This window comes from Glandiceps talaboti, chromosome 21, assembly GCF_964340395.1.
Source record: "Glandiceps talaboti chromosome 21, keGlaTala1.1, whole genome shotgun sequence".
Taxonomy (NCBI): Eukaryota; Metazoa; Hemichordata; class Enteropneusta; family Spengelidae; genus Glandiceps; species Glandiceps talaboti.
The window spans coordinates 3,858,399-3,872,551 of record NC_135569.1 but is presented as its reverse complement, the minus strand read 5'-3'; the positions used below and the strand labels follow the sequence as shown (position 1 = coordinate 3,872,551).

The 14,153-nt window shown below is 35.2% G+C and overlaps 1 protein-coding gene across 1 annotated transcript in view; it reads right to left on the bottom strand.

Moving 5' to 3' along the window:
• The window catches only part of LOC144451497 (D-glucuronyl C5-epimerase-like), a 63,656-nt gene that overhangs the window by 10,287 nt on the left and 39,216 nt on the right, over positions 1 to 14,153 (bottom strand). Inside the window, exon 2 of the mRNA XM_078142363.1 lies at positions 12,702 to 13,234. Coding sequence (XP_077998489.1) covers positions 12,702 to 13,206 — 505 coding nt within the window. The 5' untranslated portion in view covers positions 13,207 to 13,234. The remainder of the gene's footprint in view (positions 1 to 12,701; positions 13,235 to 14,153) is intronic.

Below are 14,153 nucleotides of genomic sequence, written 5' to 3'. Positions count from 1 at the left end.
TTCAATGACGTAGACTTGTGATATTTTTGACAGCACGTTGAACGGTGACTGTCAGTGCAGAAATATGCACAATCTGATTAAAATCTGATGTAGATGTCAGCTAAGCATTCATTGCTAGTTTACCATCGTTATTTTTGCCGGAATTGACCTTCGTGATACATGTTTACGTTTTGGACTTGATCACATCCTCTACATCTGAAGCCAAGCCCATGCCCACTCTAGGAGTGATCAAGACCAAAATGTAAACATATATCACAAAGGTCAATTCAGGCAAAATAATGAAGGTAAACTAGCAATTAACGCTTAGCCGACATCTACATCAGATTTTAATCAGATTGCAATATGCAAAACTGTGGCACACTTGCTGTCACAACATATTCTACGCATATTAGATATTTTCATCACTAGAAAATGTTGTGATTTTACAGTCTTCAGCTAAGACTGAAGTTTTACTAATTACCAGATTGATAGAATGTGTTCATGTATAATTAGGCATTTTAGTCACTCCTTATTTTTACTAATTACCAGACTGGTGTATTGTGTTCATGTACAACTACAAGAAGGTATTTTAGTCACTACTTAGTTTTACTAATTACCAGACAGGTACATTGTGTTCATTTACAAGAAGGTATTTTAGTCACTCACTACATTGTACTTATTTTTTGCATCTTTGTTTTCCATTGGCATTAACCCTTTCAGTTGCTAAACATGCTTGCGAAGTGTAAATGCCGTCACTAATCTAGCCAGATATGAGCCTGACACTAGCTTAGTAAGAAAGTGATTCTTCAGTTATACTGGAAGTGGCACAAGCCACAACATTTTTGTTGCAAAAGTACAGGTAAATGACATCACAGCAAAACAAGAATACAAACACACTTACAAATGATACAGCAATGACAGAAATTGTACATAGTTTTAGAAATCATTGGACGATCTAAATTCTTGGAACTTGGCGAATTTCAGTGTAATTACAAATAATATAAGTTGTTTGAAAAATGTGTTCTGCTGCTTGAACATCCGTCATCCGCAGTTAAGTCTTCCTGCATTTTTCTCATTTTTCCCCCAAAGAAATATGCAGTTCTTAGACTCCATAAGAGTGTTAGCTCCAAAGGTCTATAAAAAATCTAGAGCCTGTGAAAAATGTAACCAAATTTGACTTCTAAGGATATCATGTAACAAATTTCACATGACTGCAGTTGAGAAAGCATGACCGCAGACTTCCATCTTTCCATGGATAGTTTGTGTGCACTCTAAACTAACATATGATTTATGGTAACTACAGAGTCAACAAGATCACAAGACAGGCTACATGTACTCTCCTACTTGCAGTATAATTTTAGAAAGTGAGGTGACTTAAGTGTGTCTGTCTGTGTTACTTTCATATCTCACATATATGTCACTGATAGAAGTAATTAGGTCAGTGCGACCCCCACCTACTGTTGTCATGACCAATGGCATGGCATTAATTATGTATTCAGTTAGCATTAGTTTTCACATTAAGAAATTACAATGCTCAGTCAGTTGTCATTGAATTCAGCTGAGTAATCTCATGGGACACACTTATAATGTCTTGTTTTGCTATCAATATAATCCTAAAACAAATATTTTGCTGTGTGAAACCACTTGTATGTATGTGTGTGTGTGTGTGTGTGTGTGTGTGTGTGTGTGTGTGTGTGTGTGTGTGTGTGTGTGTACATTTATGCATATGTAGAGGACATGTATGCATATGTATGTATGTATGTATGTATGTATGTATGTATGTATGTGTGTGTGTGTGTGTGTGTGTGTGTGTGTGTGTATGTGTGTATGTATGTATGTATGTATGTATGTATGTATGTATGTATGTATGTATGTATGTATGTATGTATGTATAGGTGGGTGGTTGGTTGGTTGGATACATACCTGTACATGTATGTATACGAATGTTGGTACTGTGCAGAGAAATTACAAAACAGTGGTAACTGACTATTATAAAATACATTGCTTGGACACTTAACTGCATGGAATACATTACTTCCTTCATAGATCATGATTTTCAAAGTACATTATTCTTTCCCTTACGGGACAAGTCTTATGTGATTGGAATTAAATCTGCTTATTTAGGAATCTCTTCATACACTGTCACTGATTTCCTGGCCTTTTTTTTAGTTTTATCAAATCTTGGCGAAAGCCCGAGTACATGGAACTGAAACTTTTTGAAAACAATTTTTGAAATTGTTTTGGACTTTGTGCATGTATGAGTGTTTATTACTATGATACAGACATTCGTGCCGTGCTATCTGTCAGCCAGCACTCATAGTTGCTGATGTGAGAAAATGGGTAGATTAGTACAGTCATGGAAGCCTGATAGGGCTGAACAACACAACATATCTTCCAGTCTAGTGCTGAAATCTTATCAGTGTCCCACAGACAACAAAATGGTCTGGGTTCTTTTCCAGATTTTTGTTGACACATGGACAAATATGTGTATACAGTACCATCTACCAATACTAGCTGATCATAAAATACATAATATGTATAAGTTTCAGATATTGTATATAAAAAATAAACCTATTAGTCTAATATTTTACAAAATTTATGTTCATCCTTCAATGACATAAGACTTTTGAGTCATAATTTACACCAAATGACATATGTACATATGTGTACTTCTGTAAATTATGGCCTCAGATGTTTTGACCACACAGAGCGCATGACAGATGTTCTCCAGTGGCCGAATATCTATTTATCTCTAGCTATGTTGACCTTTGACCTGAGCATACTCGCATGCATGTGTACATGTACATATGACCTGTGATAATGTGGTTTTTATGAGGCAATACTGGCATCTCTGTATTATAATAATAGTCTATTTTTATGAACCAAAACCAACACTGTCACCAGGGAAATACAACATGAAAGCCAGAGATTTAATGTTGGCATCCAGGCTATCAAACAGCAAATCCTACCGTTTCTCTTTTTGTAAGTCTTACAAATTTGCATATTCCAATTAGATAATCCCTTCAAATGTAGGCACCCTGGCTATAAATCTAGTTGTGCATCTCAGTCACTACGATCATGACATTTTCATCATACAGAAAAACGAGGTTATCATTTTTCGCAGACACCCAAAATGATCAACTCAATTTTCTGTGGGTTTTGACCCAAAATGACAATGTTTATACACAATTTGACTCCTGGTAGGCCCAGGTAAATCAAAGTATTTTTGTACTGTCATACAATGAAAACAGAGTTGATGCTATTCATTTTTTATTTCAATTTCCTATCAGATCAGCTGCTAACTGAGAGCTGATCACCCGTGTTTGTCGTTAGCACCTAGACATCCTAGTCTTGAATAATTAAGAGTAATGAATAGTAATGTTTCAGTGTTTCAGTACAAGTAACGAACAAACCCCAAGCCTATCATGTTTTGCCCAAAATTGTGTACACCATGTATAAATATCAACTTTCTGTAACATCACACATTCCCGACCCAGACATTCATACCAAATTTATTACGAAAATCAGTACCAGCTGCTCATTGTTATGGATTTTCAGAGTAATTGCTTCGCTGTTTACAGTACACATTCAAGTTTGACAATAACCCCCACAACATTAACTTAGAGGCCTGTTATACCTGTGTCTGGATTTTAATTATAGGAATGAGGGAATATCAGTAGTATACATGTAGAGTAACAGCGCCCTCATGTAGTTATATGACAAGTCAACATCGCTGAATTATTTAACTGAAGATGTCTGTATCGTATGATTCAACTGAAATATATTTGGTAAATGAAACTTTATGTTCTCGTAAGTTCAGAACTACTACAAGACATATTTCCAGTGCGAAGAAACGACAGTTTTGGTTTTCAACATCATATAATTCAGTTTACAGGGTTTTTTTGATAGACTGTATCATGCTTCATGTTGTTCAGTCCTATCAGCCATCGAAACCATGGTAACTGATAGCGTGGCAGGAATGTCAAATGTCGTATCTTTACAGACTACTGGTCATTACAGATAAGACAGTGTATCTTTGAAAATACAATAAAAACAGGGTTGAATTTGTACATTTATGATTCATTTCACCATAAAATCAGCTGTTAATATTTCCATGTCCATAACATCTGTGACAGAATGGAAGGAATTTGTGTTGATGGGAAATAAATGACGGGTGAAGTAGAACAAATTCAACAAACAGTAAATCTGATTCAATATTTTGACATTATAAATACTATAGCAGGTGTCAGCCTCATCAATCTCCATCACATTCTCATCACATACCACATTCAGTTTCCTAATAACATACAGGCTACACAGAGAACCTCATAAAGTCCTGGCCAAATGTTTTTTGTCGAAGAGCTAACTCTAACTCAGACATGGCACAGTTTCCTTATACACTGGCTACATAGACTCAGAGACTCATATAAACCCTGGCCAAGTGTTTTTGTCGAGGACCTAATAACTCTAACTCAGAGACATGACAAAGTAATACACTGGCTAAACACAGAACCTCATATAAAACCTGGCCAAATATTTTTGTGTCGAGGACCTAACTCTAACTCAGACATGACACAGTTTCCTAATACACTGGCTACAGGGAAAGTAAAAGACAAACCCAGTGTTCTCCTTACTTAGAGAAAGTATGATGCTAACATCATCCTTAGCACCCAAGGCCACAATGTTTGGCAGGTTTCTGCCTGTGATTTTGTTAAAGACCATCCGGAGTAGTGGGATATAAACTTTCATCCAAGATTGTACAAACATGTTTACATGACACCATTTTTCAAATCTTTCCATTTTCAACAGTTTCAGCAGCATTTTCAAATCATTGCATTTTTATGTGTGTTCTCGTCATTTCTGAGTAGACAACAGGTGCAAACAAAACAAAATAGTTGTATTTTCATTTGAAAATGACATCGTGAGAAGGGGACCTTAAAGTTCCAAAGTCACTGGGTTTCATTACCTAAACTATAACAGGAAGAGAATGAGAACAGTATTATTAGAACTGTTAACATTCTTTTAAATCTGTGTTTTCATACGACACAAGTACATGGCCAGTCTGTTCTCCATTTGTCCTACTAAAGCTAAGGGTGCACTTGTACATGTCTATCAAATTGTAATCACATTGACACTACCAGCTAGTGTTCCAAAACAATTCTATGTGTGTGGTACGAACTGACAGGGTTATGCTAAACTTTCCCAGTTGCAACAAGCCATTATAAGGCCCAATAAAAAAATGTGTGGTTCCGATTATGCTCAATTTTAGAATAGGTGGGGTAGCTAGATTTTTTATTCTATTTATCGTATATTTTTTTCTGTGTGAGTTTCTAGTTCAGGTTTTCCATTGTTTTCCAAATGGTCTCTGTGTTATTGGTTTCTTCCTATCAGATGTACAGCCATTACAGATTGGAAGAACAGTTTTATTTTGTATTTTTAAGTTAATACCAGTTTCCGTATGCTCTATTTCTCATGAGACTTCACATTTTTTTGCGATTTTATCACTTTTTCTCTCCAATAAGTAAAAAAGTTTAGGGTCAGCAATAACAAGCTAGGTGGGGTCGAGTAACCGGAACCAAACAATTATTTTTTAGGCCTAACAATGTTATGTACAGCTTGTATTTGGCTCTACTCTCAGTTCAGCTGAAACGATTTTTGCACCAAAATTAATCTGCGCTAAAATGGAATCATTTTAATTGGTAAATCCTGAAAAACTAAGATACATTTTGTATATCTAATTAGGACTAGGTGTGAATTAATACAGCAACTCTAAAGTTAAAGGGGTATGTATCAATCCCAGGTCCTAGTATGAATCATTATTATCTCATTAGGGAGTACATGGAATCATTCTTTTTTTTCTCAACCAACTTTTTCTATATCTCTGCCAAACAAACATTTTTCACTCCTAGGTTTTAATCCCAATCTGAACTGTGTCTTTAAGTGAGTACGCTGTAGCCCAAAAGTATTCAACTTAAGAAAAATACAGCCAGAATATGACAATTGTCTCTTTGCTCAAATTTTTGTGCCAAAATATATGTTTTGTTATGGGTAGCCAATAGTCATCTCTACCCGAGGTTCACGGTCATTTTTATACCTGGATTACCTACTACATGTACTTTGTATTGCTTAAGGTGGCAAGTAGATAAAATCTACATTTTACCAGGGTTCCCTACCAATGTTTTTTATTATTAAAGGGTGGTTTTAAAGTAGGTAAAATCTACATGAGTTCCACAGTCATTTTACCAGGTTTCTCCTACCTATGTTTTCATTAAAGACTACCTTGGTTAACACTAAGTTAGAAAAGCAAGTGAGTTCTCAATACTAAATGGCCATGCTTCATTACCATGCCTGTCAAACCCTACATAAACACCGCCACCTTGAAAGTACTTTTTAAAAAGTTGGTTGCATTCATCACGACGCATATGGTCTGACAACAATGTTTATGTAGACTTCTAATGTATGTGTACAATAGACATTGACAGTGCTTACCATGGTATTGGAAACTGTCAGTAGTACTAAACACACAGACTCACAAAGTCCTGACAGACACTCTAATTACATTAGGAAGACAATAAACTGAGCAAACACTTGGCTGTGAATCAATATTACTATTATAGGCACTCAGCTTTCTGTCAGCACAAGCTATTATCACTTTTGTCCTGCTATAAGTGAAAGTACTCACAACGTGGTGGCACGGACCAGGCACATTTGACAAGACTACACTCATGCTCGCCGATACATAAACCACAAGTTGGTGGTGACAGAAAGTCCTGTTCACTTCCATTTGCAAGGAGTGGAAAAATTATGCTTTCAGCAAGTTGAGTTTCCAAGCAAATTTAATCAATTCTACTTGGCAGTGGAGTGTGAAATTGCTGATTCAGGGGTATTAGTTGGAGATGTTTTATTAGCACTGTACATTGCCGGTTTTGTTCTCTATTGAAAAGCCCCTGTCAGTCTTAATTATACTATATACTTCTTCTTTTAATACAGAAGATCCCTTAAGTACCTATATACTTAACTTACCCTGTCAGACCCAGACATACATGCTCATTGAGACTCTATTGTCGTATCCTTAAGAAAAATTGTCACAGAATCTTAGTACTTTGATTTGAAAGTAAAATTTTGGCATTAATTTATGCGAAACAGTTATATCCAGTCGGCCTTTAAGCCAATTTGACATGCCAAACAATTTCTAGTGACGCACCAAAATTCGGTGTTCCCTTATCTCTTCCTAGGTGTTGACTCACAAGAGATGCCACTTTTTATCACTTTGACTTACAACATCAAAATTTGGCTATCATTAGAGTTATTTATCTGATTCAAACTGAAAACACGGCTTTTAGATATATTTACATATTTACAAAACATTTAAAACACAAAAATTTCATTCGAAACATTTTGGTGGGAAAAACTTGTCAATCGTTTTCTTTAAATATTACTTTGAAAACTAAATTTTGGCATCAACTTTTGCCAAATTTCAATTTCTGAACTAAAATATAATTGCTGTTATACACAAAAAAATTCCATGAATCAATTTTTTTTTTTTTTACAAAAAAGGTTTTGGGTGGGAAAAGTTGTCAATATGATCATTCTGTCAATATTGACAATTTGAAACCTAGGGAAAGTTGTTTGTGACTTGTAAAATGAAACTTCAATATAACAAATTGATTTTAATCCTGCTTACTGCTTTGTGTCAATATGAGGTCCAAGTGTATTTCATTTTCTAAAAATCTACAGTATAGTACAGTACTTTACGTAATTTAATCAAAATTATGTTTGTTCACAAGTGTCTTGTGTGTGCGCTCATGCACCACACTCTCAATTTCACACAAATTTTAGGTATTGAATAGGGAAAGTTAGTCTGCGACTCCTTCCACTTCAAAACAAGTATGCTGGGACTGTGACCTGCCATAGCAAGCTGATATTTCAATATTTTGTCAAAACCTTTCTGTCAGTTTTATTGTATCAGACTGTCTGAAGAGTGTCAATCAAATAGTAATTTGCATATTCATGAGCAAAGTAATTTGCATCTTCATGAGTCTAGTATTTTGCATATTCAAGAGCAGTGGCCATTCATTAGTCAATTATACAAATCAGATGTAAGTTATGGGGTCTAATATCAGTCCTGTCCTCATCCTGAACTCCCTAGCTTTGATAGAAATATATTTTTTACAGCATGTCCACTGTTCTATGAACTCCCTAGCTTTCACAAAAAATATACCTTTTGTAAAGTAAAGTCCACTATTCTATGAACTCCCTATCTCTGATAGAAATATACCTTTTGTACTCAGTACACACTCCCTAGCTTTCACATTCTTACCCTAGTACCTAAATATAACTTTTCAAGTTGAAGTAAAATTGGTAGTAGAAAGTACAAAAGTAATGTCATCTACTTCTTGTACATGTATGTATTAGATAATGTTCTATTATTGTTTTGAAACATTTACAGCTGAGCCCAACAGTTAGTGGACCATTACAGTGGACTAATATCAGATAAGAAAATATCTACAAATCAAGATCCGAAAAGATTTAATTTTGTTGAGTGGATTTGTAATAATAGGTTATTATAAATAACATTGGACTTACAGCTTCAATGACCACTTTGAATCTATTTATATATATGCTTTTCACTACACTAACAGATATGTCAATGTTCCCACTTAAAATGTAACCACAAGCTTGTGGTTACATGTGGAAATTTCCGCCAGATTTTTCAGTCCAGCAGTTTTATACCGACTATAGGCCAAAGGTGAATGCAATACCCTGATTGTTCCTTATCATAACAAAGCCTGTCTGTATCAATGTTTTTTTGTTGTCAAGCAAAATAAGTAAAAATTAAGTCTTTGGCAAAATTTCCATATTTATAGTACATACCATGACTGTCTCTCACAACATTTTTCTCCACTGAGCCGAAACATAAACTCTTTATTTACCATTAGCCCTCTTTCATCACATAGTGACAAGGCCATGACTGTTACTCCCAATGTTTTTCTCCACTGAGCCGAAACATAATCTTATTTTAATATTTACCATTACCCCTCTTTCAACATACAGTGACAAGTCCCCTAGGTCATTCTTTGTCATTCATATTTTCCTCAGACGATGAAAAATAATACTATGGAATAATATCTATAAATATAGCATTATTTGAATTTCATTGTTGAAGTCACACCCAGATGACCTATTAGTCCTTGCATAGTAACCAACAGATGTATTAAATGCATAATTCAAAAAGTTTTATTTAATTCATGGCCGACTCATTTGGGAGACAAATCGATACCTCAAATACAAATGTATGTCCTGGACAATGAACGAGGACAGACATCCGTTATGTCTGCGATAACGTTACGAGATATGGTCGCGGACCATACTCATTAGTCAGCTGAGAGATACACGAGTGGACTGTCGTCATTAGATAGCTGTAAGATTTGTCAATGGACAACAGTCATTACATAGATAGTTGCCAGATACGAGTAGGGTAGTCATTACGTAGATAGCTTCTAGATACGAGAATGGACTACGGTCATTAGACAAAACAAATACAGCTAAGCCACATTGCATTGACCAAATGAGCATAGGGGCTCAGTCTAAGCTGTTACTATCTCATGATAAAATCAGTTTCTAGGGTTTCTGGTCAACACTGTTGGCATTAATCCGTCTAGTCTGAGTACTCTCACAACAGATGGCTGCAGCTATCACATTTATCTTATCTTGACCCACATTTAGGTCTACTGATGTGCTGTGTACAGCTGGTCATTCAATTCATCAAAATCTACTATTTTGGAACTATTCCATGGTAGCCGTGGAAACCTGTCAGTACTTATATATCTTTCAGGATTTCTATATGACAAGTTTGGTGGCAATTCCCCTTTAAAATGGACAAGTGTGTTTTCGGTTAATTGACAATGTTGGTCCTTAATACAGTAACATGTTTGACATTAAGGGGGAGGGGCATGTTATCCATGACATAGTAGTAACTATATTGGATACAAGTTACTCATACATTTTGCAAATATTGATTTCTACTATGTATCATTACTTCATTTTTATAGAATCTTATCCCCTAACATTCTCGAGATGAGACTACGAGACTATAAGTTATCACATACATGTATACAGCAATAGAGGGGGGAGGGAGCGAGAGAGGGGAAAGAGGGGGTTGGATACGATTTGCCTACTTTAAAACGAGTTCCAATCATCATTATCTCATTCCATTGGATTATACAGCAGACATGTTTTGTTATCTGTACAGAAATCAAGTGAACTTTTGCAAATGACTTCCACTGCTAACACACACAGGACATTGATATCATGGTGTACACACATCACAAAGTATTCCATGAGGTCCTAAGCCATGGCAATTTACTGGTAATTGGAATGGTCTCAGACAGTGACTACGTGTGCAAACATACGATCAAATCTCAAACTTTAGATACGTCTGTCACATTTTGGCCAATTTTAACTTAGCCGCAATCTCATTTCTTTTGTATACAAACTTTCCATATCTTTATCAACTCTATCATCATGATGTGTGGCTAAAGTTAGGGTTATAAGGGTGAAAAAGGGATATTCATTTTGGATAATAAAACAACTTTACCATATTTTTGCCTCTGAAAATTGTTGTACATCAGTGGCTTGCGAAATTGACTCCAATTGAACAATGATTACGATGTAGCACGAGAAGTTCTTGATTAATTAAACAAAGTGACCTCTTTGTTACCAAAACAAATTAATTACTTGAAATTTTGACAATTTTCCTGACATCTGAAAATCATTTAGTTGAAATTTTGACAAATTTCCTTAAATCTACATATAAATCATAACATATAGTTTAATGATAAATGTGCTCACTTCTCTAAGATATTGACAAATTTTCTTATTTCTACTTCATCATTTTGGCATAATTTCATCACTAAGTATAATTTGTCACAGCTAAACCAATAACTCATTAAATGGTCTGTTTTAAAACCATAAATTTTGTTAGTTTAATGTGATGTTTTTCATCTACTTGAAATTTGTGAAGATTTTTCCTTCTGTTTGACAATCATTTCGCATAATTCCATCAATGAATATAGTTTGTGTTGAGTCTCACAAATAATTTGTCAACATTTTCTGAAGAAAAGCCTCAATATCTGTTACCCTGTTCAGTTTTTCTGTTTTTTGTTACCAAAATAAAGTTTTCACAAATAACTTAGACAACTTCATTTTGGCAAAATTTCACTTCAAATTGGTTAATAGAGCATAAACAATGGAGGGTAAATGAGAGGATGGAGCAAAAGCAGAGACTAAGTTATCCATGAAAGTTTCCACTATCAAATTGACTTTCCAACTACATGTATTGCAAACTGAGTCAACTACTATTGGTTTGTTTGATTACTGATGTCATGATGACATCAGTAAGGACCATTGGAGGCACCTACTAATAGTAGTTTGATATACAACAGTGTTGCAAATATGCATTGATGGAGAGTTTGTTTGGGAGGGGGCAGCATAACCCTTTTTTTCAACTGCTCTCAGTGGATGTTTTCTTTACAAACTAGAAAGGTGCAGCAAATGGGCTGGTAAGATTGTTACTGGTTGATACATTGGGGTCAGCGAAGGTCATCTTCAAAACCTTATTGAAAGTGACTTATTCAAATTTTGTGAAATACATCTTTACTAACAATGGTTCATCGTGGCATAATTTCGTAAGTATAAAAAGTCGTGCCAATAAATCACCAGGAAATCTACCATTTTCATAAAAGTAATACACTTTGTACTGATAATTCATCAAAAATGTTCATAAAGCAACACTTTTTATGCGTCACAAAAAATATCGATCACCTATAGTAATGCTCATATCTGTCACTTCTTAAAGATTATTTTTCATTTCTGCACAAATTTCAACTAAAAATAATTAATGGGCATCATAAAAATTATCAATCACCTCTCGTTATGCTCATATCTGTCATTTCTAAAACATTATTTTTCATTTCTGTACAAATTTCAACTAAAAATAATGAATAGGTAGTTTTAAAATGAACTGAGCATCAATCAAAAAAAAAATCCTGTTGAGCAACAACTTCTGTTCATAATATAACAAAAACATTCATCATTTTGGAATCATTTGTCTTATAAGAGTTTATCACAAACTATATATCATGTAACCTAGTAGTTTATCATTCTCTAATTCATCAAAAATCATCTATTAAGAAACAATTTCTGCAAGAAAAATGAGACATTAGATGATGAAACATAGTCGTAAATTCATCCATCCGAGATAACTATTTTAGCTGGAATCTACAGATAACAGTACTTATGTTGATAAAAAGTTTTTAAAAAAAAGATAAAAGATTTCTTCATGAACTATAATAATTTTAGATGGAATTTTACAGATAAGTGTTATCAAATTGATAAAAAGTATAAAACAAATGATATATTTCTTCAGAAACTATTTTAGCTGGAAGTTAGACCATATCAAATTCCATAAAGTTATACTGTGTAATCACATGGAATGATTGTGCACCCGTTGGCTGTAAACTGCATATAATTTGCATATAATTTGCATACATTATGCAATAACATTTTTCAGTATTGCACTGCAGTGGGAATAACACAAGCATGCGTGCACACCTATGCTAGTAATCACTGACAAATATGTTGTAAGGATTCGTCCAATAAGAACTGGTACATACCAGTAATAACTGGTACATATGTATGTAAATATGATTGGGAAGTCTTACCTTCAACTCCACTGATGCACTTGACCCTGTCTCTCAACTCTACATTGTAATGATCAAAGGACATAAAAACTCCATCAGGTTTATATCCGTCTTTGGGATAATACACTTTGGAATAACTGTGCTGCCACTCAAATCGTTCATAACCATCGTACTCGGCTATTTTCCCATAAACTTCAAAATATTTCTCAATAAAACTAAATGGTACGAAGACCTCGCCACCCTCTCTCCTGCCCTCGATAGTGTACTCATTGTTAATAATGCACTCAATGGGTTGGTAATGTTGATTGCTTCCAATGTTTGAATTCAGAGCTACAACTTCATGGCCGCCGCTGTCTTCCAGCCGACGCCCTCCCGGGTCATGTCCATGACTGATTAACTGAGCGCTACCTATCGTTTCTGGGGTTTCGTTGTTGCATCTTGACCAAAGAATGAGTGTGACGAAGGCAAATGAGAATGTGACAATCACCAATAACTTGTAATTAGCTCTTGAGCTGAACAGACGCATGGCACTAAATCTTCACATTTGGAAGGCTCTGGAAATAAACAAAAAAAATGACTATTAATTACAGTGAATGCATGATCTTTTTTTCATGGTCTGAAATAAACTTTTGGCTAAAGTAGTCCCTGTTGGCTACCTTTTTCCAAAATTGGTAGTTCCTATTCGCTACAAGTAGTCCCTGAAACGAAAACCAAGGCCCCCATTGGTATATGTATGTTATCAAAACATTTTCATGCCTGTAAAACTTCGGTCTTGTAAACTGTTACACAATCAACAGTTGGCCTGAACAGACTGCCAGCTGCAACTTTTTAAGCTCCACAAAAAGCATCGATACTCTGTGGCTGTTAGACTAATTTGGAGCCTGTCTTTATGCAAAACAGATACCTCAATGGACCTTCATGAAAAGTAAGTGGTATCCCATAATATAGACATTCTCCCAACATCCTTTTTAAATTTTGACCACCTACTGCAATCATGATCACCAAAGGATGTTCTTCATCTGTAAGGTCTATTACCTTGGAAGGTATACACACCCAGAAATGAAAGTCTTGCTATCAGACAAAAAAGTTACCATCACATAGATGTTACCTTGGTAACCAATAATGGCAGTCAACTTGTCATCTCTTGATGACAAAATCATGAGAGGGTGCTATTGACTGGAGAGGTCTATTAACTTGGAAGGTTACATGGCCTCACATATAAAGAAATGTTATCTGGATCAGGAGATCTGGGTGTTGGGAAAGCTTGTTCCTACAACTCTGAAAAGAGAAGACAACACAGCCTGCATGTTGGGTAAAACTTCACCTACGACTATCACAGCAGATGTGTAACAGACAGGCCTGGACATTGGGTAAACCTACATGTACTATGTAGATAGCCTGCCGCCTAGCTACAACTCTGACTAGAACGGACAGATTAATAGGCATTGGATAAACCTGTACAGCCTACCTACG